The 27,536-nt window shown below is 42.5% G+C and overlaps 1 protein-coding gene and 1 long non-coding RNA gene across 4 annotated transcripts in view; one reads left to right on the forward strand and one right to left on the reverse strand.

Moving 5' to 3' along the window:
- Positions 1-601: 601 nt before the first annotated feature.
- Ovol2 (ovo like zinc finger 2) overlaps positions 602-27,536 on the reverse strand; it is a 31,807-nt gene continuing 4,872 nt past the window's right edge. Inside the window, exons 3-4 of the mRNA XM_046434568.2 lie at positions 16,394-16,583; positions 602-1,395 (exon numbers count right to left, since the gene is read on the reverse strand). Coding sequence (XP_046290524.1) covers positions 1,079-1,395; positions 16,394-16,583 — 507 coding nt within the window. The 3' untranslated portion in view covers positions 602-1,078. The remainder of the gene's footprint in view (positions 1,396-16,393; positions 16,584-27,536) is intronic.
- On the forward strand, positions 6,055-27,498 carry LOC124086409 (uncharacterized). Of its 3 annotated transcripts, none has more exons than XR_006849795.2 (4): positions 6,055-6,235; positions 19,128-19,359; positions 20,456-20,613; positions 27,377-27,498. It is a non-coding gene; the product is annotated as an uncharacterized LOC124086409 (long non-coding RNA). The 3 variants fall into 3 exon arrangements; XR_006849794.2 differs by lacking the exon at positions 20,456-20,613 and adding an exon at positions 26,843-26,944 and having other exon boundaries at positions 6,056-6,235; XR_006849793.2 differs by lacking the exon at positions 20,456-20,613 and having other exon boundaries at positions 6,058-6,235.

The following is a 27,536-nucleotide window of genomic DNA, read 5'->3' on the forward strand; positions in this document are numbered from 1 at the left end:
AGACCTTAAGCAACTTAGTGAGTCCTTGTCCCAGAATAAAATAAAGTCAAGAAAAAACTGAGAAGCCGGGTGCTGTGGTGCATTCCTGGAATCCAAGTGCTCAGGAGGCTGAAACAAGAGAATTGAAAGTTCAAAGCCAGCCTTGGCAACTTAGTGAAACACTGTCTCAAAATTAAAAAAAAAATTAAAAAGGGCTGGGGATGTGGCTCAGTGGTTAAGTGCCCCTAGGTTCAATTCCTGATTTAAAAAAAAAAAAAAAAAGGACTAGAGATGTAGCTCGGTGGTAAAGCAGCCCTAGGCTTAATTCCCAGTACAAAAACTAAATAAATAAATGAAAATTTGCTTCCTCAAACCTATGAGACCATCAACCTCCCCACAAAATAACCTGGAGTCCAACGTTACACAATAAACCCTAAACACAGAATTATAGGTCAACACTCTATTTTGTTTGGAAAGAGAACTTTCACGTGAATGTTTCATTTATTAAAATAATTTCTGTAAACTCTTTCAGAATAATAAAATTCATTTTCCTTGCTTAAATAGCATTTCAAGGCACCATAAAATGATGGTCTCTCAAGGAACACCCCTCCCTCCATGTGTGAAATTAAAAAAAAAAAAAAAAGTTCTACATGGTGATTTCAGCCGTGACTCTGATGAATGTGACTGTTCAACTGGACACAAGGGACAGGGCCTGATGCTACATGATAATTGATAACCTTGGGACAGATCCTACTGTTGATGTCTGGAAAAGACAGAGAGGTGAACTCAACACTTGCAATTAAAAAGAGCCAGTGGAAGTCGAGCACCGTTGGTTGTGCTCGCCTATAATCCCAGAGACTCAGGAGTCTGAGGCAGGAGGATCCCAAGTTCAAGGCCAACCTGGGCAACCTGGCTGCATCACAATCTTAAAATAAAAAGGGACGAGGGTGTAGCTCAGTGATAAAGAGCAGCTGGGTTAAATCCTCAGTACTTAAAAAAAAAAAGCCAGTTGGATGAGGGGAGGGTATGACAGCCTCCAAACCAAAAGTCCCAATAAACATGGCGGCACTAGCATTTCTCTTTCCCTTCCTCATCCTCCTCATTTCTTCTCCTCTTCCTCACTCAGGAGGGTATTTTCCTGGTGTGTGGACATCAGCTTGCTCTGCAAAAGGGCTGCCAACTTTTTGGATGTCTTTTTGAGAAACGTGCTGCCCGGGTGGGCACTGTTCACGTGGAGGTACAGGTCCTCCTGCGTGGGGCCTGTGTAGCCACAATCCTCACAGACATAGAGTTTGTCCCGACGTTGTTTGTAGGCATACTGCTGCTGTACCCCGTGGATTTTCTTCAGGTGGGACTCCAGGGAGCAGCGCTGGGTGAAGGCTTTGTTGCAGATGTCACATTTGTAGGGGCGGATGCCTGCAAAGAGGAGGGACAGATACATCATTGTCAGGTCACAGCCAATCCAAAGCCTCTCAATTATGAAGCCACTAAAAATCACCAAGACCAAGATTTATGGCAACATGAGAAAAATGATTAAAGCGAAACACAAAACCATCTGCAAAACATCATAGCATCCACACAAGCAAACCTGACACAAAAATGCCAACAGAGCAAAACTTCCTCCGGGAGGGATTCTTGTTTTTCCCACATGTATGCCTTAATGTTTTCATTTTACAGTGGGCAAAGTCAACTTTGTTTTTTCTTTTCTTTCTTTGCTTTTTTTGGGGGTTAGGTGGGGTAAGGGCGGGGAGCACTGGAGATTTAACCCAGGGGTGCTTTACCACTGAGCTACATCCCCAGCCCTTTTTATTTTTATTTTGAGACAGGGTCTCACTTCTAGTTTTAAGGGCCTGCTAAGTTACCCAGGCAGACCTCATATTGCAATCCTCCGGTCTCAGCCTCCCAAACTGCCACCATACCCAGCTTTGGTTTTCTTTTATGTAGTTTGGGTTTTCTTGGAAACACACACTGAATCAAAGATTTCAGTCCAAGTAGTTTGAGAGGCCATCCTGGGAAGCACCAATTGGGTACTGAAGAAGCGAAACAGGAAAGGGAAGGAGCCAGGGCTGGGTGAATTACCACGCCACTCTCTGCAGTGGGCAGCTGGGTCCAATTCTGCTGGGCAATGTAGTAGGCAGTGTAGTGCACACACCCATACTGTTCAAACATTACAACCACATAAATGAAATTAAGTGATAACCATAGCAGGCCAGGGGTATAGCTCAATCATGGCGCACCTGCCTGGTATGCACAAGACCCTGGGTTTGGTCCTCAGAACGTCCATTAAAAAAAAATACCCAAATCAGAGTAAGATCCAATTTAGGCTCTAGAGGGAATGATCATGGCTATAAAGGAGGGATGGGAAGCATGATAGCCTGGAGAGGTGAATATGGTACTAGGGCTACACGAAGCAGGCTGCTGCCATGGCCCTTGAACCATCTTGGAGCCTAGGAGACAGGAGGGCTGCCATCTGGAGGAATCCCCCAAGGCCCGTACAGATTTCTGGGCTTGCCTTGACTCTAGGAACTAGGTGTGGGAGCTAGGAAACTGTATTTCAGTTTTTACATTTAAATAAAAGCAGTTGCCTACCACAGTGGCACATGCCCATAATCCCAATAATTTAGGAGGCTGAGAAAGGAGGATCCCAAGTTTAAGGCCACCCTGGGCAACTTAGACTCTGTCTTAAAAAAAAAATAAAAATAAAAAGGGATAGGGATGTAGCTCAATGGCAGGGTGTCCCTGGGTTCCATTCCTAGTACCACAAAGGAAAAAATAATTTTTCTTCACATAACAATATTCCTGCTGATTTTTCCACATTGGTGCTTACATTAATTTCAATCCTTTTAACAGTACCATGGTGTCTCACTGTATAGCTGAATCCAAATCTCTTATTTTAAAAACTATGAAGACTGGGCTAGGGATGTGGCTCAAGCGGTAACGTGCTCGCCTGGCATGTGCGGGGCTCTGGATTCAATCCTCAGCACCACATAAAAATAAAATAAAGATGTTGTGTCCGCCGAAAACTGAAAAATAAATATTAAAAAATCTCTCTCTCTCTCTTAAAAAAAAAAAAAAAAAAAAACTATGAAGACTGAGGAACTACTCCTCCAACCCAAACCCTCCCATCACATTACAGTGCTTTGTACAACCTAATAACTTATGGGTGGTCCATGGACCAACAGTGACCACATCAGCTGGGAACATGTGGGAATACAGAATCTCAAATCCTCTTGTGGCTTGGATGTGCTCTGAGTATGTGCCCCATAGGTGCATGAGCTGGAAGATTAGTCCCTAAATATGGTGGTATTGGAGATGGCAGAAACTTAAGTTGAGGGGCCTGGTAGAAGGTAATCACATCTTGGGGGCTCCATCCTCTTGAAGGGATTAATGTGGCTCTCACAGGAATGGATTAGTTCTCCCAAGAGTAGATTGCTATAAAGGGAGACCACCGCCTACACTTGGCCCTTCTCCGTGTGGCCAGTTCCCTTTCTGCTTTTATACCATGTTGTAATAAAGCAGAATGATGCTGGCACCTTGCTATTTGGACCTTTTAGCCACCAAAATCCTAAGCCAAATAAACCTCTTTAATTACTAAGTACCCAGCCTAAGATATTTTGGTATGGCAACAAAGAACAGAGTAATATGGGCTCTAACCTAGACCTACTGAATAGGAATCTAAAATCAGATATTCTCAAACTTGATAGAGCATTAGACTAAGTATAGATTCCTGTGGCACATGCCTTTAATCCCAGGCTGAGGCAAGAGGATCAGAAGTTGAAGGCAGCCTTAGCAACTTAATGAGACCTTGTCTCAAAATAAAATGAAAAAAAGAAAGAAAGAGAGGGAGGGAGGGAGGGAGGGAGGGAAGGAAGGAGGGAGGGGCAGGCTGGGGTGTAGCTCAGTGGTAAAGTGTCCTGGTTCAATCCTCAGTATGAAAAAAAAAAAAAGAAGAAAAGAAAAGAAAGAAAGAAAAGCAAAAAGATTCCCTATCCCAGCCTGGAATTTCTGATTCTGGGGGCGGAGCTGACAATTTCTATTTAACAAGTTCTCAGGTGATAATAAGACTGCTTCTGGATCACTCTTTGAAAACCCCAGGACCAAAACAATGCAAAATTAAGCCTAAGGACAGCAGTCAGACATCTGAAGGCAGCCAGGCCCCAAGGCTCTTCTCTTAAAGGCTGAATGTCCCCAATTCCTTACTGACAGTTCATGGAGTGGGGATCAAGAGAGCCACTTAGAGCGGGCACAGTGTTGCACACCTATAATCTCAGCAGCCCAGGAGGCTGAGGCAGGAGAATTGTCAGTTCAAAGGCAGCCTCAGCAACTTAGTGAGGTCCTAAGCAACTCAGCAAGACACTGTCTCTAAATAAAATACAAAAAAAGGGGTATGACTCAGAGGTTAGGCACCTCAAGTTAAATTCTGGGTACAAAAAAACAAAAACAAACAAAAAAGAGCCACTTAGCCACTTCTGCTCATTATTATTATTTTTGTTTGACTACACAGATGACAAGTTCAAAATGAAAAAAAAAAAAAAAAGGATTTCTCCTCCACTCCATCCCACTACTTCAAAAAAATCAAATCGTTTCCATATTTCTTCCAGTCTACATCCAGAAGCACAATTTCCTACAACACCCACATAAGAAAAATGTGTTGGAGCAATGTCCTGGTAAGATGTTATTCCAGCTAATCAGGTAAAATGCAGGCCTTTATTATATTCTACACATTCTAGAAAGCTGCCAAAGAAGCACCCTTTATAATCTTCAGTAGCACATAATGGGTACTCAGTAAATAGTTCTTATTTTTATTTTGGTACTGGAGATTGAACTCAGGGGCGTATAACCACTGAGCCACATCCCCAGACCTTTTTTGTATTTTATTTAGAGACAGGGTCTCACTGAGTTGATCAGCTCCTTGCTAAGTTGCTGAGGCTGGCTTTGAACTCACGATCCTCCTGAGCTGCTGGGATTACAGGCGTGTGCCACCACACCTGGCTCAGTGAATAGTGTTTAAATGAATAAATGAATGAACCCTACTAACCTTGGAAAAGAGAGGTCACATCTTTGGGACAAGTTTTTACAAAGTAAGGGCTATTGATGTCTCTCCTAAGGAATATACCTACTTTATCTTTCACTTTTGCACTGTGATGCAAACTTGTGTATTAATGGGTCTTTTGGGCTGGGAGCTGGCTCCCACCATCCCTCGCTGGTCAAACTGCAAACCTAATTTCAAACCTACAGGTCATCAAAACAAATTTACCTAGAGACCAATTGCCTTTTTCTGTAGTTATGGGAAATGATCTGCTGCTGTTTTAAAATGTCCAGACTAAAAATAGAGGAAAACACACTGACATCAGGCTTCAACGTGGATCAAAAAACTTCTAGATGCCCAGAAATGGATGTTTCCCATGTTACTGGAAGTTCCTACCCAAAGGGTGATCTGTCTCTGGGAGAAGGCAGTGGTACCTCCACCTAAGCCCAGTGTGCCTAGGGCCATGTCTCCTTTTCCTCTTCATTCAATACATCTTCTCTGTCTTCTCTTTGCAGAGTACCCAGAAAGACCAAATAGCAAAGGATAGAATTCAGAGTCTGGTACCACATGGACCATGGAGAATGGAGATGACTGTTGCATCTCCACTGGGGGTGGGGGTGGGATTTGAGCCTGGTTTGGAAGTTGGGTGACTCACAGACACAAACATGAGTTCTGGAAGCTCTAGTTAGGGTGTTTCTGACTTGTAAACCTGACCCCCCCACACTCCCACCCCTAGGCAGACAGACATTGGTCAACCCCAAAGCTCCTTGGTGTCTGTTTCTGGGCCTGGGAACAAGTTCTCCTCACGCCATGCATTCAGGGGATGAAGGCGGTGGACAGACAGGAGCCCTGGACAAGGGGGACTGAGGCCGAGCCCTGCCCCCAACACTGAATCTTCACCCATCTTAGTGCTGCAGAGCAAAGGCCAATCTTCTCCACTTCTAAAGTGCGGAACTGGGAACTGAAATGCATCATCCATGCCAGATATCATTAACCTACTGACACCTACGTGAGTACCAAAGTCCAAGGCCAATGAAAAGCCAGGCTTCACACATCTGCCACTCATTAACTGGGTCCATGGTGAGACTGCTTAACCCCTCCAAGGCTCAGTTGCCTGGCCTGTAAAGTGGGGATAACACTCACACTCCCATGGAGGCTGCTCTGAGGGTTAACTGCGACATCACACGCAAAGCACCCGGCAAGACTAAGGACTCAACAAGATACAAGGTCAGTGCTCACATCCCTCTTGACATGATGCAAACACGCCCATCCACAAGCTGTCTGGTGCCTATATACATATTTCTTTTTACACTGTCAACTTTTCTATCCATGGGCACTTTTGTATGTATTATTTGTTTCACAACAAAAATGTCTGTTTTTAAAATATTTTCAAAATAATTTTTAAATTTTTTAAAATAATTTTAAACACGGTCACTAGATGGCTGGTGGAAAGATTTCTCTTACTTTCTGCCCTTGGGAATGCTGTACCACAGGCCTGTATTACCTCCCTCCCTGCAAAATATTCTTTGTTCATTATGAAAACAGAGTTTCTCAGGCTGGGGTTGTGGCTCAGTGGTACAGCACTTGCCTAGCATGCATGAGACACTGGGTTCAATCTCCAGCACCACATAAAATATTAAAAAAAACAACAGGGTTTCTCAGGTCAGGTGTGATAGTGCATGCCTGTTAATACCAGTGACTCAGGAAGCTAAGGCAGGAGGCTCACCAGTACGAGGCCAGCCTCAGCAACTTAGCAGGAACCTGTCTCAAAATAAGAAGGGCGAGGGATGCAGCTCAGTGGTAGAGTTGCCCTGGGTTCAATACCCAACACTACATAAAAAAGTGCGTGGGGGGGGGAAGGTGGCTTCCTTTTCAAGTTTTTTATTCCTAACATCAAATTAAGCTTCATAGCACAGATCCTCAAGAAAATTCTCTGCTACTGGAATTTTCTGCTTGAGTTCCTTGCTATAGCTCATGTGTCCCTTTTTGAACTTGATCCAAACATGAACTTCAACAAGAAGTTTTTATAGGCCTCCTTGTGGGAGCAGACACTGAGGGCAGTCTTCTGGGAAGGAAATTTGGTGAAGCCTATAAAAAAAAAAATCATAATGTCCTTACCCTTTGGCCCAGCAATTCCACTTGAGGGAAATTATACTATAGAAAGACTTCCACAAGTAGACAAAGGATATATGAGAATATTCATTCACTCATGGCATTATTGCCTGAAATTAAAAACGAACCTGAACATGGAAACAAGTGTCCACTGGGGAACTAAAAAAGGACTGTGTCTCCATGTTGGAAACTTTGCCATGATTTCATATTAAGAAATGCTCCAAAGAGTGTGGTGGCTCACACTGTAATTCCAGTAACTTAGGAGGCTAAGGCAGGAGGATCAAAGCCAGCCTCAGCAACTTAGTGCACTTGGGTTCAATCCCCAGTACCAAAAAAAAAAAACTTCAACAACTAATAAAAAGAGTAAGATGTGCTTACTATGCAGATATAAGGGAAGCTCATATCTATCTAAATCTATCTATCTATCTATCTATCTATCTATCTATATATTTTAATACATATATATAACATAAAAAGGCAATGTGCATTAAAAAACTTCTAGAAAATAATTAAATGACCACGTGCTTTCATGAGTGCAACTGGGCTTGGGCCAGCAGAAAGAGGTTTACTCATTTTTTCCCCTCTTAATTTTCCTCATATGTATATATATATATATATATATATATATATATATATATATATGTATTTTAGCTAAAAATATAAGTTCAAATAAAAAAGAGTAAAACAGCAGGGAGAGACAGTTTGCTAAGTGGATGAGGCAATTCCACAAGATAGCCCTCTTGCTGCTACAGCGAGTATACTTGATTCTTTTTCCCCTGGTTGCCCTGCTCCAAACTTCTCCCAATCTGCATTTTTCCCAATCCAGTCAATCCTTCCCATCAGCTCCCAACAAAGACACCATTGTTTTCTCTTCTTTAATCAAGATGGGATTTGTTTGCCTTCTCATCCCTTTCAATGTAGCCCCTGATGGAAGATAAGGCAAGAGGGCTCCTGTCCTGTCCCCTGGGGTGGAGCCACACTGCAGCTTTGGCTAAGGCCCCCTTCCCCACCCCCTGACCTCAAATCTGAATTCTTCAGCTTCTCTCTATGGAATTCACAAGCTTCCACAGAAATGGCATGTGCTTTAAATGGCCTCCTTTATTCTAGCTTGAGTTGTGAGTATATTAACCAACATGAATTTATTATCTCCCTGGGCCCCATCTCCCCACCAAGACTGAGCCAGGAACCCCACTTTCTATTGTGGATGATGACTTTCTTCTCTACAGCTTTATTTATTTATTTGTTTTGCAGTACTAGGAACTGAACCCAAGGCCTCATGAAAGTGCTAAGTGCTCTACATCCCCAGCACTTTTTTTTAATATTTATTTTTTAGTTTTCGGCAGACATAACATCTTTGTTTATATGTGGTGCTGAGGATCGAACCCGTGCCGCACGCATGCCAGGCAAGTACGCTACCGCTTGAGCCACATCCCCAGCCCCACTTTTTTTTTTTTTAATATTTTTTAGTTGTAGATGACAAAACATCTTTATTTATTTATCTTTATGTGGTGCTGAGGATTGAGCCCAGTGCCTCATCCATGCTAGGCGAGTGCTCTACCACTAAGCCACAATCCCAGTTCGCCCAGCACTTCTTATTTTAAGACAGGGGGGGTTGGGGATGTGGCTCAAGTGGTAGCGCGCTAGCCTGGCATGCGTGCGGCCCAGGTTCGATCCTCAGCACCACATACAAAGATGTTGTGTCTGCCAAGAACTAAAAAAAATAAATATTAAAAAAAAAAAAAAAAGACAGGGACTTGCTAGGTTGCCAAGACTGGCCTTGAACTTTCAACCCTCATGCCCCAACCTCCTCATTGATGGGCATGAACCACCTTGCCTAGCATAAAAAACGCTATCCTAAAATGGTGAGGCTGATACACTGAGGCACTCAGGGTGAGTCTGCGCTTCCAACATGTTCCAGGTTCTACACTTTGAGTAGCAAGAATGTGGACACAAAGGGCAAAGTCCAGCATATGCTAGTGTTCAGTTATTATTTTTTACTCTAAAATACAGATCTCCTCTCTACCAAAAGCAAATCAATTACATCAACAGATAGCCCTTCTTAGGAAGTATCCCAGGTGGTTCAACATAAAACAAATAAATCCAAAGAATATTCTATTAAAAAAAAAATCCATGATGACTTTCACAGGCTGTGAACCGCATATACAATCATTTCTTTGATGTTTATATGCCCTTTCTCTATTTTGACTTGGGGTGGGTCAATAGCCATAGTTTCTGGCCTCAGCAATCCTGTCCACTCCTCTGGAACAGAGCGATTTTTTCCCCTATGATGTGTGTTGTAGGTGATGCTGACTCCCTCTCCAGACCCCCTTTCTGGGCTAGTGCACATCATCAGCTGCGGTGTGTTCTGGCAGCTAATTGTTCTTGGCTAATCAATTCTCCAAGGGAACTGACCTCCCAGAAGCTCAGGGAGATTTGACCGTCTGCCATGTCTGACTGAAAAGGGCACAGAAAAGTTTCCTGTAGACAGAACAATTCCAGGGTATCACTCATACTCCAGAGCACTCCCTGGGATGGGACTGAGACTAGACTCTGACCGCACCTCTTCCCAGCCCCCTTTTCCCACCCAATTCACTTCCCTCAGTCCCTGACAGGTTCCTTCCAAGAGCTTTCCCTTCATAATTCATTTGATAAGAAGCTGCATCCAGGAACAAGACCTAGGACAATTTGGATTAAAAACAGCCATTCATTTGCTGATGTATTTTAACAAAATGTTACCACGATTTTTTTCTGTAGCAATTGGTTCCTCTTCTCCCATCTTCAATCAGATGTCATTTAACTCACACCCCTTCCTGATCACACTCATTCTCCACCCCACCCCCATTCACTCTTTTCTTGATGAAGTCATATTCCAAAAAGGAGACCTAATCTTTTCTTTCATCGGTTTGAATATTAATATAAGATGTTTTCAGGCTCTGGTTTCCCTGGATCTTTTCCAAGAAGTTCCCTGTGTGCTTTGAGTCTTTCCCTAGTTGCCCTGTTCTAAGGATTACAAATTGGAGGCCAGTCTGAGCAACTCAGCAAGACCCTAACCCTAAGTAACTTAGCAAGATCCTGTCTCAAAATAAAAAAAAAGTTAAAAAGGCTGAGGATGTAGCTCAGTTGTAGAGCACCTCTGGGTTCAATTCTTAGTATCAAAACGGGTGGTGGCCAGGAGAACTGGTCCAAGTCGTTTCCATAATGCTATTGGGTTGACCACTTTAAGAGTGAAAATTAACATTTTTTAAATGGTTAACAATTATCTTAGTGCTTTCCCATAGAAATTAAAATGCAGGCCACTTTATAATTTAAAATTTTCCAGCAGCCTCATCAAAACCAATTGAAAGAAATAGCTGAAATTAGTTTTAATGATATATTTTGTTTTTGTTTTTATTGGTGGTGGTTTTGTTTGTTTTGTTTTTAATTTTGAGATAGGGTCTCACTAAACTGCTAAGGCTGGCCTCAAACTTGCCATCCTCCGGCCTCAGCCTCTCAAGTCACTAGGATAACAGGCATTGGCCACCTTACCCAGTTTAACAATATATTTTAATTCAATATATCCTAAATATTATCATTCCAACGTGAAAGCAACATTAAAAATTGAGATTTGGGGATGGAGTTGTGGCTCAGTGATGGAGTACTTGCCTCGCACATGTGAGGCACTGGGTTTAATCCCCAGTACCACATAAAATAAATAAATAAAATAAACATATTGTGTCCATCTACAACTTTCAAAATGTATTAAAAGGGCTGGGATTGTAGCTCAGTAGAGTGTTTGCCTAGCATGTGTGAGGCACTGGGTTCAATCCTCAGCACCAACAAAAATAAATAAATAAAATAAAGGCATTGTGTCTGTCTAAAACGAAAAAAATATTTTGTAAAAATGTATTTTAAAATATCACCATAGGGCTGGAGATGTGGCTCAAGCGGTAGCGCGCTCGCCTGGCATGCGTGCGGCCCAGGTTCGATCCTCAGCACCACATACAAACAAAGATGTTGTGTCCGCCGAGAACTAAAAAATCAGTATTAAAAAAAAAAAAAAAAAAAAAAAAAAAACAATAAAATATCACCATAAAGCCTTTAAAAAATTTGAGATTTTACCCCCTACACACCTTTTTTTTTTGTTGTTTCAGCAAGTCTTCAAAATCCAGTGTTTGTTTTATGTTTAAACCATGTCTCAATGCAGCTCAGCCCCATAGCAGGGGCTCAGTAGTCACATGCAGACAGTGGCTGCTGTCCTGGCTAACACAGCTCCATATTCTCCTTGGCTAGACATTGTCTAGGTCTTTCCCCAATCGACAAACTAGGTGAAGAAGACCTTTACAAAAGCATCAGCTGGAAAGTGTATTTATGCACCAACTTATGTGATTTTCAGCACTACACAAAGTCACTAGAAGTTTCACTTTTGAAGAACAGAAGCTGGGAACCAGGGAGTTACAGGCCTCCCCATTTCCTGCTCTGTCCCTTTCGTGGTCAGAGGGCATCTTGGCACATTGAACACATACACTCACAGGCTTCTCTAGAACCTCCTAACTACTATCCTGGAGTGCACAGTTCATGCCAGCTCTGAATTTCCCTTTATCTCACCTTCCTTCAGAATTAATCAAGCTTCTAGAAACTGTAAAGGGGCAGGCTGGTGAGATTCCTGCCTCAAGAAGAATACCTGAAGGCCCTGGGATACAATGAGGGAAACAGGGATCCTATAGAAGATAAATGACCTTGAACTTCGGGACCAGACTGTCTTGGTTCTCAGCTCTACCACATATGGATCATGTGAGCTCTCCGAGCCTGGTTCCCTCATCTGTAAAATGGGGCTAATAAAAAATAGTAATGGCTCCTTGGAGTTGTTTGAGAAAATGGGATCAATGTTGAGGACCTGGCATGCAGGACAGTGATCATGTGTAGCTCTCTGCCATCTGAAGGAGTCTCCCAGTCACCGATGAGCCACCACCTCACCTGCTAATTCTTCTGCCTCCCTGGTGAAGACACTGTCAACACCCTATACAGGTTAACTCAGCAGACCACCAGGGCATCTCAGGTGGTTCCAGCACCTTTCTACCTGCAGCTAGTTCCCCAGAAAACACGACAGGCTTGCAAAGGGCGGGGGCGGGAGTACTGCCTGGGCATTGAAGGTATCAGGATGGACTCCCAAACAAGGTGGAATGGAGGTAGACAGAACAATATCCCAGCTTTCCTACTCTTGGAGTGACCAGGGGCACATTCGCATCCCTAGTCCTTTATTTTGAGATAGGGTCTCATTAAATTGCCCAGGCTGGATTCAGATTTGCAATCCTCCTGCCTCAGTCTCTGGAGTCCCTGGGATTACAGGCAAATACCACAGCACCCAGGACCTGTACATTCTATGTGGTTCCTCAGAGGGTCCCTAGTGGGACTGTTCCCCAGTTGCTCTCAGTGGTAACCTGCTCATTATTAATGCACTCATATTAGCTGTCTTCTCCCTATCTCCCCTCCCCATTCCCTCACCATGCATCCTGGGATTACCTCCTAAATAAACTGTGTATATCCAAATCCTTGTGTTGGGGTACTCTTCTGGGGTAATTCAAACCAAGACACTTCTATTTGCAGTGGCTTCCCATTCCTTCCATACTTCCATGGAAATCTCACTATCCTTCAAGATCAGCCTAAAGGCCCCTCATCTGAGAGGCCTTCCTGGTAAGCCATCAGGAAAAATGCACCTGCCAGGATGCCACTTCTTCTTCTTACTGGCTCCTCTGATACTTCACTTGTGCGACAGGAGGATGTCTGGGGTATTTCTCACTGTTGGCTGAGCCCTCCTAATTACAGAGCTGAGCATGCACAGAGGGCCTGCCACATCTTGGGTTCTCAGGAAACCTGTCAATTGCTGAAACTTTTACTACTAACAATAATCAACAATATTACTAACAATAATTAAAATCTACAATAATTAAAATAATTTAACAATAATTAAAATCTACTAAGCACTTGCTTTTTTGCAGGGGTACTGGGGATTGAAACCACTAGCTTTACTACTGATCTACATCCCCAGCCTTCTTCATTTTGAGAAAAGGTCTCACTAAGTTGCTGAGGGTGGCCTTAAGCTTGCAATCCTCCTGCCTCAGCCTCATGAGTTGCTGGTGATTATAGATGTATCTTCAATCCCCAGTACCAAAATGGAAAATAAGAAAAAGAGAAACAAAAGCTAAAATGAAAGGATAGTGATATAGACAGGCTCATGGTCAGCTAACATAGACATGAGTTTTTGTTATTATTTTATTTTATTTTTTGGGTACCAAAGATTGAACTCAGGGGCGCTTAACTACCAAGCCACATCCTCAGCCCTTTATTATATTTTACTTAGAGATGGGGGTCTCGATGAGTTGCTTAGGGCTTCACGGCTGAGGATGGGCTTGAACTTGCAATCCTCCTGCCTTAGCCACCTGAACTGCTGGGATTACAAGTCTGTACTACAGCACCCAGCTCTTGGTTTTTGTTTTAATCATAGTACTGGAGATTGATCCTAGGGCCTCACATGTGTTAAATAAGTGCCCTACCACTGAGCTACATCCCCAACTTTTTTAATTTTATTTTTTCAATGTTCATCTCAAGTGAAGGTACCAGTAGCCCTCCATGTTCCCTGAGCCCCCTTCACTTTGTCCTAGGGAGCATGGGTAGGGGAGTGACTATAGAATCTACCAGGTGAGGAGCAGAATAAACAGGCCAGGTCCTCAGGGGTATCCTCAGATAGGGATGAAGAAGCTAAGAAACTTTCCTAGCAGAAATGACAACTGACCTAATAAGTAGTTCCTGATTTCCTCCTGCCCCTGGGGCCAGCTGCCCCAGGCCCAGTTTTGCAGCTACTCTATGACCCTCTGCCCCCTCTAGGATCCTACACTATTCTGCCAGATCATCACTTATAGGACCCTCACCACTCCATAAGCACTTTGTCCCCCTAATGACTAGCCAGGCCTTTCAGAAGTTAGACTTTACTGATTCACTAGGATAAAAAAAGAAGGAGGATGAGAAAGAGGAGAAGACATAGAAGGAGGAGGAGGAGGAGGAGGAGGAGGAAGAGAAGGAGGAGGAGGAGGAGGAGGAAGAAGAAGAAGAAAAAGATGATATTTTAGAGATTAAAAAAAGAAGACTATAGCCAAACAACCTCAAAGAGTATACACTATGGGGCTGGGGTTGTGGCTCAGCGGTAGAGCGCTTGCCTAGCACATGTGAGGCCCCGGGTTCGATCCTCAGCACTACATAAAAATAAATAAATAAAATAAAGGTGATGTGTCCAACTACAATTAAAAACAATTTTTTTTTAAAAAGAGTATACACTATAGGAGTCCATTATATTAAGTTCCAAAATAGGCAAGTCAATTACGCTGTTAGAAGTTATGATAGTGACTGCCCTTGGAGGCAAGGAAGTAGTGACTTGGAGGAGGCAGGAAATATTCTGATTCCTATCTTGGATGCCAGGTGCATGAGCATACTCACTTTGTAAAAACTCCTAAATTCATTAATCTAGACACTTGTGATTTGTGTACTTTTCTAGATATATGTTACATTTTTCAACGGAAAGTTCACTTTAGAAAAATATTATAGCTGGGCACAGGGACTCATGCCTATAATCTCAGCACTCAGAAAACTGAGGCAAGAGGATCACAAGTTTGAGGCCAGTCTCTGAAACTTAACAAGACCCTCAACAACCTAGTGAGACCCTCTCTCAAAATAAAAAAAATAAAAAAAATAAAAAGGGCTAGGGATGTAGTTTAATGGTGAAGTGCCCCTGGGTTCAATCCCAGTAACAAAAGAAAAAGAAAGAAAAATATTTTAAATGAAAAAATTAAAAGGGTATCTTTTCATATGCCAGTTCACTAAATTGGGAAACACTCTTCCCCTGCCAGGGAGGTAGCTCATGTCCAGTACCCTAAGAACAATAACATATTATTAAAAACTATGAAAGAAAAATGGAATACAGAGGGCTTAAGAACAGCATTATGAGTGAGTGAGGAGCTGGGGACTCCATCTGGAGGGAAGAGTGGAAGTTAGAAAGAGGGAAGTTAGAAAACTAACTTCACCAAAATGCCAGGGAAAACCCTAAATTCTGAAAGGACTTGAGTGATCAGAGTCACTACACAGAGTAAATTCTATGAGGTTGTTAGAAGGGTGGGTGGCAATCTAGATGGGGCTGAAGGGGTTGAGATGAGATGGGTTTAAATGAGATGGAATAGGAATTATGGAAATGGGTTGGGATGGGATGGGATGACCTGAGGAAGGTTCTGAGAGGATGAGATGGGATAGATGAGGGGAGGGTTAGGCTGGAATAGAATAGGGATTTGACAACAGGGACCCAGATTGTAAAGGACTTTACATGAAGCTCATCCAACAAGAAATGAGGAATCTGGATTTCATTCTGCCAGAAGTTGGAAATTTTTTACCAAGGAAATGGCATCCTTAAAATTCTCCTCAAGGGATCACTGGGCAAAGGTGTGGACTATGGGCCACACCTAGTGGAGAAGCCTAGAGGCCAGATGTCCCTAAGATAAAACTAATGAGGCTTATGACCCATCAGAAGGGCTAGGAGTGAGGCCAAAGGGCATCCCCTCCCCATTCTCTATAACATGGAGCTGGTAAGGACTCGGCTCCACATTTCATAAGTCAGGAAATAGACTGGGGGTGTAGCTCAGTGGTAGAGCACTTGCCTCACATGGGTGAGGCACAGGGTTCCATCCCCAGCTCTGAAGAGGGGGAAAAAAAAAGTCAGGAAACAGGAGGCCCAAATGGAAGATGCTTATCGACCAAGCTCACATAGAAGGCTCAGGTCAATTCTAAGTGAGCTGAGCATTTTCTTCTTTTGATCTCTTAGGAGGAACACAAAGCTAAATACCAAGGCAGGCTTACTTCTCAAGAAAGAGGAATAAAATACTTATAGTAAGACCACAGAATCACATTCCAGAAGTCAAGACCAGTCAGGGCTGAATTACAATATTCCCCAGCATTTGTTTCATGCATCATAATTCTCAGAATACTTTGCTTTGAGACTCACCAGCACTTATATCATTATTCCCATTTTATAGGGGCAAAAACAGGCCACAGGAGACAGTTTGCTTGGCATGCTGGCAGGTAGTAGAGTCAGGAAACGAACCCAGATGGGCTGGCACCAAATACTCAGTCTACACGACCTTTCCAGAAATAGGACCCTGCTCCACACTTCTGAGTTGGTTCTTAGAGGGGAAAGGTACAGGAACTCTTGGCCCAAAAACATAGACTTAATAGCAAAGCACACGGCCCCAGCCTTACCTGTGTGTGTGCGGACATGCCTCTTCAGGTCAAAGGTGTCGTTGAAGCCCTTGCCACAGAAGGTGCACAGGTGTCTCTTTACCTGGTTGTGGCACTTGAGGTGACGGTTGAGCATGCGCTGCAGGCGGAAGCCCTTGCCACACAGGTCACAGCTGTGAATCACTGAATCATTGCACGTGCCTGTGGTGTACTGGGAGCAGAGAGAGGTCATGAGTGTCCAGGGAAATTACTTGGGGGACCTGCCTCCCTGTGTCTCTAGGTTTGCCTGGTAGTGGCTTCTTCCCCCTACAACTTCCAAGGGGGCTTGGTTTGGGAGAAGGAGAAACAGTAACTGGCAGATCCTTCTGATGCTCATTTTCCCCTTCTCTCTTAGAAGAGACCTCTGGTTTCTAGCTGTGCATGCTGTCTTACAACAGCCTTACAACAAGATGTGACCATGTGACTAGCTGGCTGATTAAATAGAAATTTCCTTAAGAGGGAGAGTGGCTCCAGCTGGTTAGAGACCCAACAGCCACTTAGGATCATGAGGTGAAAGTAAGGGCTAAGGATGGAGAAGCAGAAGAAAGGAATCCGGCTCCTGTTGTAGATAAAAGAAAGACGCCAAAGAAAGACCCAACCGATTATTTCCTCCTTGTACCTCTGTGTGCTCCATCCATCAAGACATGAATCTGGGTAGGGCTTATGACCCTGGGACCAACAGAGTGCAGTAATAATGTGTCAGCTCCAGTTCTTAAGGGATTTTGCAGCTTCCACTGCTACCCTCTGGGAAGCCAGAGGCCTTCTAAGAAGTTCAAGGCCACTATCTTCTGAGGAAGCCCAAGCTAGCCATGTGGAGAGCCAGAGGCCATAACACAGTGCCAGATATGGATAAAGCCTCCTTGGATCTTCTCACTTAACCCAGGGCTGCCACCAGCTCAGTGAGTGACCCCCGCTAATGTTATCCAGAATATATTGCTTAGTTGAGCTGTGTCCAGTTTCTAATCTACAAAATCAAGATCAAACAAAATGATCACTTGGGGAAGTGATTTAGTCAAGACCTCACAGCTTCATTATGTGTAAAATCAAAATCACCAAATTCCAACCTCCAGTGGAATTGAAGAGCTTTTTCAACTGCATTTGCTGCCTCTAGGAAGGAAACTGAATCTCTAGCTATATAATGAAAAAATGCAGATCTGATAGATTCAAAAGTTACCAGATCAGATGCTTTAGAAAATGGATTCATTGCTCTACTGAAATTCTGTTCCCCTAAGGGCATCCCCTCCCCATTCTCTGTACCATGGAGCTGGTAAGGACTCGGCTCCACATTTCATAAATCAGGAAATAGACTAAGGGTATAGCTCAGTGGTAGGGTGCTTGTTTAGCACGTGTGAGGACTGAGATTGATCTTTGGCACAGATACATCCCACTGCAAAGAAAAGCCTATCTTTATTTAATCATCACTAGCAGGAAGAGCTGGTCCTTTCCTGACTCCACACTAGCTTCAAATATCTTCCTCTCATCATCTTAGAGGAGGTATTGCCTCCTCTAAGACCCAGCTCAACTGCTCCCTGGCTGACACCACCTTCTCTAAATATGGCTGCCCATGCCCAAACTGTTCTTCACTATCCCCCTTAAACTAGTGCCTCTCAGACTTGAGGGTACCCACATTCGAGGGAGTTTCAGGGAGACTGTTAAAATGCAGACTCTGGTTCAGGAAATCCAGTAGAGTCTGAGGTACTGCATTTCTAGCCAGTGCCCAAGAGTTGCTCCTGTAGATGGTATTTATGGCACTTGAAAAGTGGGTAGCTCAGTTGTAGAGTGTTTGCCTAGCATATGCAAGGCCATGGATTCACTCCTTAACACTTAGAAAAGAAAAAGAAAAAAGTGAGGCTAGACTAGAATACTAGCCCTGAGTTCAGTAGTCGTCCTTTGTCATCCTTTGGGGATTGGTGCCAGGACTCTCTGCAGATACCAAAATTTGTAAATGCTCAGGTCCCTTATACAAAATGGTGTAGTTTTTACACATAACCAATGTACAACCTCCTATATAACTTAAACCATCTCTAAATTACTTATAATATCTAATATGATGTAAATGCTATATGAATAATTGTTAGACATATTGTTTAGGTGACATTGGCAAGAAAAAAAGGTCTAAGGCTGGGAATATAGCTCAGTTGGTAGAGTGTTTGCTTCACATGCACAAAGCCCTGGGTTCAAACCCAACAGCGCGCGCGCGTGCACACACACACACACACAAGTCTATACATAATTCGGTACAGACACAAAGATTTTTTTAAAAATATTTTTAATAGGCAGTTGGTTGAATCCACAAATGTAGAAACTGCCGACAGAGAGGGCCGGCTGTACTCCATTCTACTTCATTCCAGAGGTTTCATTAGGCACACGGTCTCCTCAACTCAAGGCCTTGAGGACAGTCACTAGTGTCCACTCACATTCCTACCTCCCTCCTCCCTTCCCAGCGCCCCAAGGCTAGCCCTGGGCAGGTGCAGTCAGTGAGTGTTGACAGGCAGCTGGGAACAGATGGCAGGATGCAGGAAGTCTGGAGGGAGGCACGAGACTCCAGAACAGGGTTTTCTAGTTTGCCTCCTCCTCCCTTTTTTTTTTTTTTTTTTTTTGGTGGTTATGGGAATTGAACCCAGGGCCTCACACAAGCTAGGCAAGTGCTCTACCACTGAGCTACACCCTGGCCCTTCAGTTCTTTCTCATTTGCTTGGAGTTTAATTTTTCTCAGTTAACACTGAAGTGATCGATCTGAAACAAGCCCTGTGCTCAGTCAGTGGTTGATCTGAAACAAGACGGCTCATTGCCACTGTCTAGCGGGAAGCAGAGAAGTCAACAGGCAACTGAGATCTGACAGGCCAGAGACACCTCGGGCAAGCACCAACTCCAGATGCAGAGTCCTGGGGAAGATGCTTCCAGAGAAAGAGAGCCCCTCAGCCATGCAGCGATGAGGAGGAACACAGGTAAATGGCAAAGAGTGTTTGGGGAGAGGAGAGTGGGAAACAAGGGACCATGTGCGGTTCAGTGGGGGCAGCCAGAGCCTGGAAAGTATTTAATGGAGAAAGTAACAGTAATGGAGAGAGGTAGGATCCCCTCAGGGATCTACCTGGGCGACCCTAACGGAGCTGAGATATATATAGGAGGGTACCCCTGGAAGGCAAAGGATAGTCACAGGGGTCAAGTTGGATGGCCCAACTGGTTGGCCATCCTGGACCCCCTATTGCCTCACACCTCAGAAGTGCTGCTGCCCTGCCTCTGTCCTGCCTCTCCCAGAGGACTGACTCTGGCCTGAGGAAGACCCAGCCATGACCAAGGTTTTCCTGGCACCAGGACATGGTCTCCTTGTCCGGCAATTCCCATCCAGATCACTGCCTCCCTTCAAGGGATTTCTCAGAGAGGAAACGTGTTCCACAAGTACTTTGAGCTTCTGACGGTCTCATCCACATAAGGTAAAGTGAGAGATAGTAAGGGACTAATGAAAAAGAATAGAGACAACGCACCCTCCCTCACAATTCCAATATAAAGTCTGTAAAACTCCAGGGCTTTATTTTTGAAAAAAAAAAAAAAAATTGTACCTCGATTGAATCTAGGGGTGCTTTACCACTGATCTATATCTCCAGCCCTTTTCATTTTGAGTGAAGGTCTTGCTAAGTTGCTGAAGTTCTCCTGGGTGGCCAAGGCTAACCTTGAACTTGTGATCCTCCTGCCTCACTGAGTCACTGGGATAATAGGCATATGCCACTATATGCAGCTCCTAGAACTGAACTGTCTTTTGAATGTCTTGTCAACCACAATTAAAACCTGAACACTTGTTTACTTTTTATTTACCTTAATCTTTTTGGTAAATTCCTTTTATTTTTTTCCCCTTGTGTTGCTAGGGATCAAACTCAAGTCCCCTTGCATGCTAGGCAAGTACTCTACCACCAAGCTACGTACCCAGCCAATACTTTTCTCTTTTTCTCCTTTTTTTTTTTAAATCCCTCTAGTATAGGGACTGAATCAAGAAGTACTCTACCACTAAGCTACATCCCCTGTTCTTTTTATTTTATTTTGAGGCAGGGTCTCACTAAATTGCCCAGGCTGGATTTCAACTTGTGATCCTTTAAAAGCTTCAGCCTCCAGAGCAGTTAAGAGTACACATGTGCACCACCATGCCCAGCTTTCCTGTGGTTCTCCTACAGCAAAAGTTGAAAGTCTCCAAGTATCCTGCAGCAGAGGTTATTTTCCCATTTCTCCATCTTTTTGTAAACCCTACTTCCTGGCATTGAAAACAGCCACCACTGAGACTCCTTTAGGGAATTCACTGGGAGGTACACCCTACCATTCACAAAGCACTGCATGCCACCCTTATGACCAACACAGCCACCAGATGTTAACAAATTATATTGAAAGCCTAGAGAGAGACTTGTTCAAAGAAAACGCAAGGTTAGTTAAGTGGTAAAATATTATGGTTGATGAAGTGAGCTTCTGCCAGACTATCAGCAGGCCTGCCAGATTATTTCACTTCTCAGAGAGGAAGGGATATTTGCAGTATAAATCCTAAATAAAAAATTTATTCCAAAAATTGTATTTCACATCTTGTGCCTTGAAATTTGGTCTGTGATAATAATAGCCTGAAAACTACTTATATATCCATCAGAAGGTACTTATTAAAAAATGATGGTAGACCCACTCAATCAAAGCAACTAGGAAAAGACTGGAGGCAGGGGCAGTTCATATCAATTGCCAATCCTCTGAGTGAGCCCTCTTGGATATCTAGTGTAGGGAAGGCCCTGGTAGACTCCAGCCCCAGCTGCCGTCTAGCTGCAATCACAAGATAAACTCCCAGGTAAATTACTGCCCAGCTGAGCCTTCTCAAGTTGAAGAAAACAATATATATTATTTTTAGTTACCAAATTTGGGGTTACTTGTGTATCAAGACTGGGTAAACTGGAACAGTAATAAATGTATCACATTCTTTACAGAATACCAGATCTGTCACTTTTCATAAATATTTATTTATTTATTTGATTACTTACTGTATTCATTTTGGGGCTGGGGATGGAAGCCACAGCCTTGTACATGCTAAGCTCATTCTCTACCACTAAGCTGCACCCCCAGCCCAGATCTACCACGTTTCTAGAGTTCTCTCCCAGGATAGGATGCAATGCACAAAACATTTTCTGATTCCTGGAAGGACATCGCTTGGGCCAGAGGACCAATTCTCCCTCCCCAGGTCACATATTTGCTCACTGGGCACTTTTATTATGTTTACACAAGTTTGTACCAAACACTCTACCTCCTAAAAGTTCAAAGGAGAGTTTACCAGTCTTCCCTTATTACTCCATTCTACAAATACTATACCAAATTACATCTGAGATCTAAACTGAGACCTAAGTTACATTTTGGTCATATTGGTTATGATTGTGGGATACAAGAAATGCTGAGGAATCGGATGAAAACCTAGCCCTGGTTATTTGTGTGATGTGAAATGTTATTTAATATCCCTGGGTCATAGCTTCCCTATATATAAAAATATTAAATGGTCCTATGTGATCTCTTTAGCAGTATCAGGAGCTAACAGTAGGGTTTGTTTTCCAACTTTCTAAGTTCAATTCCTTCTCCACAGCTTACAGTCTGAGAATATAGGCGAGTTACATAACCTCTAAACCTTAATTTCATCACTTGTAAAATATGAATCATGATATTTGCCTCTTGGAAATAAATTAAGGAATTAAGGAAGATAAGCTACTTTAAAAAGACTTGGCACTTGTTAAGACCTACTGCAGTTAAACCAGCTCCAAAAAATCTGTGATCCTAAATAAAAGGTAATTGGTCAAAATCTTTAGTTTCTCAGTGTGCTTTTGAATTTTTCTCTCTGCAGTTTTAGAACAAGAGAACTAATCTTCAGTGTGAGCTACAAACCCCCCAGTCCTTCATCCACAAAGCTATAATCCCAAAAGCTCTAAAAACTAACATTTCTTTTCTATCTCCCTGGGCAGTGAAATCTGACCCGAGCTGATGTGAAAATATGCAGACTTTATTCCATGTAGTGTCAACATTCATGTGTTTTGATACAGAAATTGTTAATGCATTTAATTATAGGATACTGTTCCAGACCTGCCAAGGGTGGTGTTTACATCATGCTACTTTCTGAAAAAGCCTAATAGTCTCACCCTGAATACAAAATTATCACTTTGTAAAGTCTTATTAATGAAGTGGGGAGATTACCCTAGAGGATGGGAAATGACATCAGTCTGGAAATTAATTCAGGGCAAGAAAGATGAAGAGCAAATAAGCAATTTTCCAAGTTTTTGGCTTGTCTTATTCTTCTGCTTATAGTCCTTTCTCTGCAAGATCTCTGTGTGTATGTATGTATTCATTCATTCATTAATTCATTTATTGGTACCAGGGATTGAACTCAGGGGCACTTGACCACTGAGCCACATCCCAAGCCCTATTTTGTATTTTATTTAGAGACAGGGTCTCACTGAGTTGCTTAGTGCCTCACTTTTGCTGAGGCAGGCTTTGAACTCCGGATCCTCCTGCCTCAGCCTCCCAAGCCTCTGGGATTACAGGGTACGCTACCAAACCCAACTCAGCTTTTGTTTTAAAAAACAAACAAAATTCCCCTCAAGTCCTTCTAAAAAGAACAGACTTCTGCAGCAAAACCAAAATGATTATTATATCAGGGCTGCGGAAAATGTCAGGAGCACCCAAGGAAGCAGGGATCTCACCTGGCTCTATGACCAACTTCAAAGCTGGCTAAGATCACTTACCTGTCAAACTTCTAAATAAAAACCAACAAAACGGGGGAACAACTCCATTTTCCATTAAGATTTTTCCACTAGACCAGTTTATTAAATGAATGGTCCTAGGACTGGGGATGTGGCTCAGTGGAACAGTACTTGCCTAGCATGCATAAGGCCCTGGGTTCTATTCTCAGTACCATTAAAAAAAAAAAAAAAAAAAAAAATCAGTGGTCCTATTTACTGTGGAAAGATACTCTGAGTTCAAGACTACCTTCCAGTGGCCATTTGGACAAGATTTCCACTGACATGTTGCCTATGCCTGAATGCTCACAGCATGCTAAGCTAGCATATTTTCCCAACTTCTTTTGAATTCAGATTTCCCTCCATTTAACATGTAGGCTGAGACTTCACAACTTCCCTAACAAAGCAGAATACAGAACCTCAAAGGCAGAGATGATGAAGGGAATACCTCCTTATAAGCCAGAAGATAAAACCAAGGCTCAAAGACACATAAACTATCTGTGGTCACCTGGCCTCTAAGGTACCCACATTGAGATTTTTAAAAGTGAAACTTGCATTATACTCTCCTCAGTACAGGTCAGGGCAGGACAGGTCCATGATCTGGGATTGATGTTGGAAAGGGGGAGAAGAAATGAACCAACTTGTATCTCCATGAGGAACAAGTTCAGATTCCTTAACATCAGACTCAATAAAGGCTGAAGTGTCAAAGCTACATGTTGACCATGGATGTCATATTGGATGGTGTAGTTGTCCCACAATGCACAAAAATGCTAAAATAAAGATACTTGGGTTGGGCTCTGCCACTAATGACTGTGAGGAATTCAATGAAAACTTGAGATAGAATTTTTCTATCACCTCAGAAAATTCTATCCCAAGATAGGAACTTAGAGCCCATGGGTAGGGCTTTGGCTAACTGCAAATAATTCAGTGAAAACTTTCTGGGCTTTTCCTTTCTTACTCAGAAAGTAAGGAGTCTGGGCCATATAAGTTTCCAAGTTTCCAGCGGCGAACCCTATGATTTGACAATCTCAGTATCAATTCCAACTTCTTTTGTTGGGCCTTCCTGTACTATAGGGGCTAGAGAGCTGCAAACTACATTTCCCAGACTCCCTGGCAGCTATAGTTTAAGAGGAGACTTGGATTCTACCAATTGCACACATTTTGGGGGGATTTGATTTCAACCCTGAGTTAACTGGGCTTCTGCCCAATTCCAGGCAGGAGACAGTCAGCTTACACTCTTCATTAACAGAAGCATCAAGCCATAGAGGCAGCAGCCATAGTTCCACAAGTGATTTAATTTCTACAGTGGGGCTCTTAGGATCATTCCTGAGAGCCCAGTTTGGTTCATTTACTACCATTTAACTACTCATTCTTTGTTTTAATTAGCTGCTGTGGATTCTATTATCTGCAATTAAACTCACGCCATCCTTTCCAACAATAAAAATCCACTTCACCTTTATACAAATTTAAAAGTGGTCTGAGGGGCTGGGAATGTAGCTCAGTTATAAAGTATGCCTCGCATGTGCAAGACCCAGGGTTTCATTCTCAGCACAGCAAAATAAATAAAGGCTAAATTACTTAAAAAAAAAAAAAAAAAAAACTAAATAAATGAATAAATAAATAAATTAACCTTGATGATTCATTCTTAGCATTTTTCCAGATCCCCTTTTCCTCTTCTTTCCTGTGTTTTCCTTCAATGCTGTCACTCATGTCTAGGGAGAATTGTCTTCCTTGCCTGCATTCTTGTTCTGTGTTGATTTGTATCTTCCTATGAGTCAGGTAATACTGCCAGGTGCTGGGAAATGAGCACAGTAGGCAGTATTCTCTGGCTTTGATGGGAACACTTTAAGGAGTCTAGTCAGAGTGCTATAAAACCTGTAATTCCAGCTACTTGGGGGAACTGAGGCAGGAGGATCACAGGTTCAAGGTCAGCCTCAGCAACTTAGTGAGATTCTATCCCTACTTTTTTTTTTTAAGAGCTAGGAATGAGGTAGTAGAACAGTTGCCTAGCGTGCAAAGCCCTGGGTTGAATCCCTAGTACTGTTAAAAAAAAAAAAGTCTGGTTAGTCAAATATACAACAGGAAGATAGTCAGCAAGTTTCACTGGGGAGAGAGGAAAAGTATTCAATTCTGCCTTGGTAGATAGGTGACAAGAGGCAAAGAGTTTTGAGACAGAACTTATGTTCCCTTCTAATATCAAATCGATAGGTTTTTTAAAAACAACCTGAAACCATGTTTCACAACAATGCTTAGAAATAACTAATTGGCCATCACTGGAGAATTTTGGTTAGCCAATTAATTATCTTCATTCATATATAACAGTAAGGATATAATATGTCAAGATCATTGTATTATCATGTGCAACTAATAAAAAAATGAAAAAAAATAACAGTAAGGAATCAAGCATTCTTCTGCCTTTCCTGGATGAACTGTCTCAATAAGAAACCAAATAAGGGGTGGAGGTTGTGGCTTCGAGGTAGAGCACTCGCCTGGCATGTGTGGGGCACTGGGTTGGATCCTCAGTACCACATAAATATAAAATAAAGATATTGTGTCCACCTATAACTAAAAAATAAATATTTTTTTAAAAAGGAAACCAAATAATAGATGGGGGAAGTCTCTCTGTAAAAAAAAAAAATGGGCTTGGTTTGTAGCTCAGTGGTCGAGCGCTTGCCTAGCATACGTGAGATATGATCCTCAGGACCACATAAAAATAAACAAAGGTATTAAATAAATAAATGAGCCAGGGGACTGGAGATGTGCTCAGTGGTACAACATATGTTTAGCATGCACAAGACCCTGGGTTCAATCCCTAAAACCACACACACAAAAAGAAAAAAAAAAAAAAGAAAGACATATGTAAGCTCATAAATAAAGAACAGAACTGGAATATCACTGTTTTGCAATATCTGATAACCCGAAATATTTAGCCACTGAGCATAACAGTTGCTAACAAATATTCAGTGCCTCTTGATGGAAATATACAACCCCACAGTGACATATTCTAGCCAAAATAAAATAAATCTGGTCAAGCATGTAGAACAGTACTACCCAATACAACTTTCTAACGGTGATCAAAAGATTCTATTCTGTACTGTTCAATATGGGAGCCACTAAAAAAACAGCTAGCGTGGCCAAAGAGCTTAATTTTTAATCTTACTTAACTAAAAAGCCACATGTGACAAGGGCTATCACACTGGACAGTACAGCTGCAGCGCCAAATATCCATTTAGAGAAAACAGAACTGAGGAATGTTAAAACCCCTTGGTGATACATTTAGCAAAATCCAGACTGTTGGGAACTCCACAAAACAATAACCCATTTCTTTAACAATTAACTTGTAAGGACATAAAAAGAAATGGAGGGAAAACGCATCAATTAAAAAAGACTGAAAAACGTTGCCAATCAATTACAATGTGTAGACATCATTGTAGACCTGGTTAAGCAAACTGGGGGGGGGGAGTAGGAATTTATGAGATATTTAACAACAGTTCATGTGGGTGTGAGCATGTATTTACCTATTAGAGGTACATTCTGAACTATTTATACTCGCAATACAGTCAGGCATTGCCTAACGCCAGGGATATATTCTCAGAAAACCTTGTTAGGCAATTTCATCATTGCGTGGGCATCATAGAGTGTGCACTTACACAAACTAAGCTGGCTAAGAATCACCAGACATTGTAATCTCCAGGGACCAGAGCTGTATATGGATGTAGTCTGCAGTTACTCCGTGCATTACTTAGAGTGACGTCTGAGATTTACTTCAAAGTCATGTGTGGAAGGATAAAGGGAGGTATGTATGGCAAGACTGGTCAAGGGCAATGGTTGTTGGGGCTAGATGACAGATACATACCACTCTGCCTTTGAAATTCTCCATAATTAAAAGTGATGGGGAAGAAAAAGAGTACTCCAAGTTCATATATCTGTCACGACTGGAAAAGTCACACTAGAGAGATAGGTAAAAGATTGAGAGTACTTTCAAAGAATTCTAAACTCAGCTGTTTTGTTTTTGGATACTGGGGATTGAACCCAGGGTGCTTTACCACTGAGTTACATCTCTAGCTCTTCTAATTGTTGAGACAGGTTCTTGAAAAGTTGCTTAAAGCCTCGCTAAGTTGCTGAGGCTGGCCTCAAACTTGTAGTCCTCCTGCCTCAGCCTCCTAAGTCACTGGGTTTATAGGCATGTACCACTGTGTCCACTAAACTCAATTTCTTTTACCCACAGGAGAGGCCGAAGGAAGAGAGAAAAGTACAGGATGGATAGGAGAACAATTTCACCTGCTAGTCTGTATTTGATTCTGGATTCTCCTAGCCACACTGGGAAATAAATAATATCAGTCAACTGAATTAATTCCAAACTTTGTTTTTGATAAGACTCTGGACAA

Source organism: Marmota monax, unplaced genomic scaffold, assembly GCF_021218885.2.
Source record: "Marmota monax isolate L192 unplaced genomic scaffold, Marmota_monax_Labrador192_F-V1.1 WCK01_AAM20220418_F8-fsc00005, whole genome shotgun sequence".
NCBI classification, from domain to species: domain Eukaryota; kingdom Metazoa; phylum Chordata; class Mammalia; order Rodentia; family Sciuridae; genus Marmota; species Marmota monax.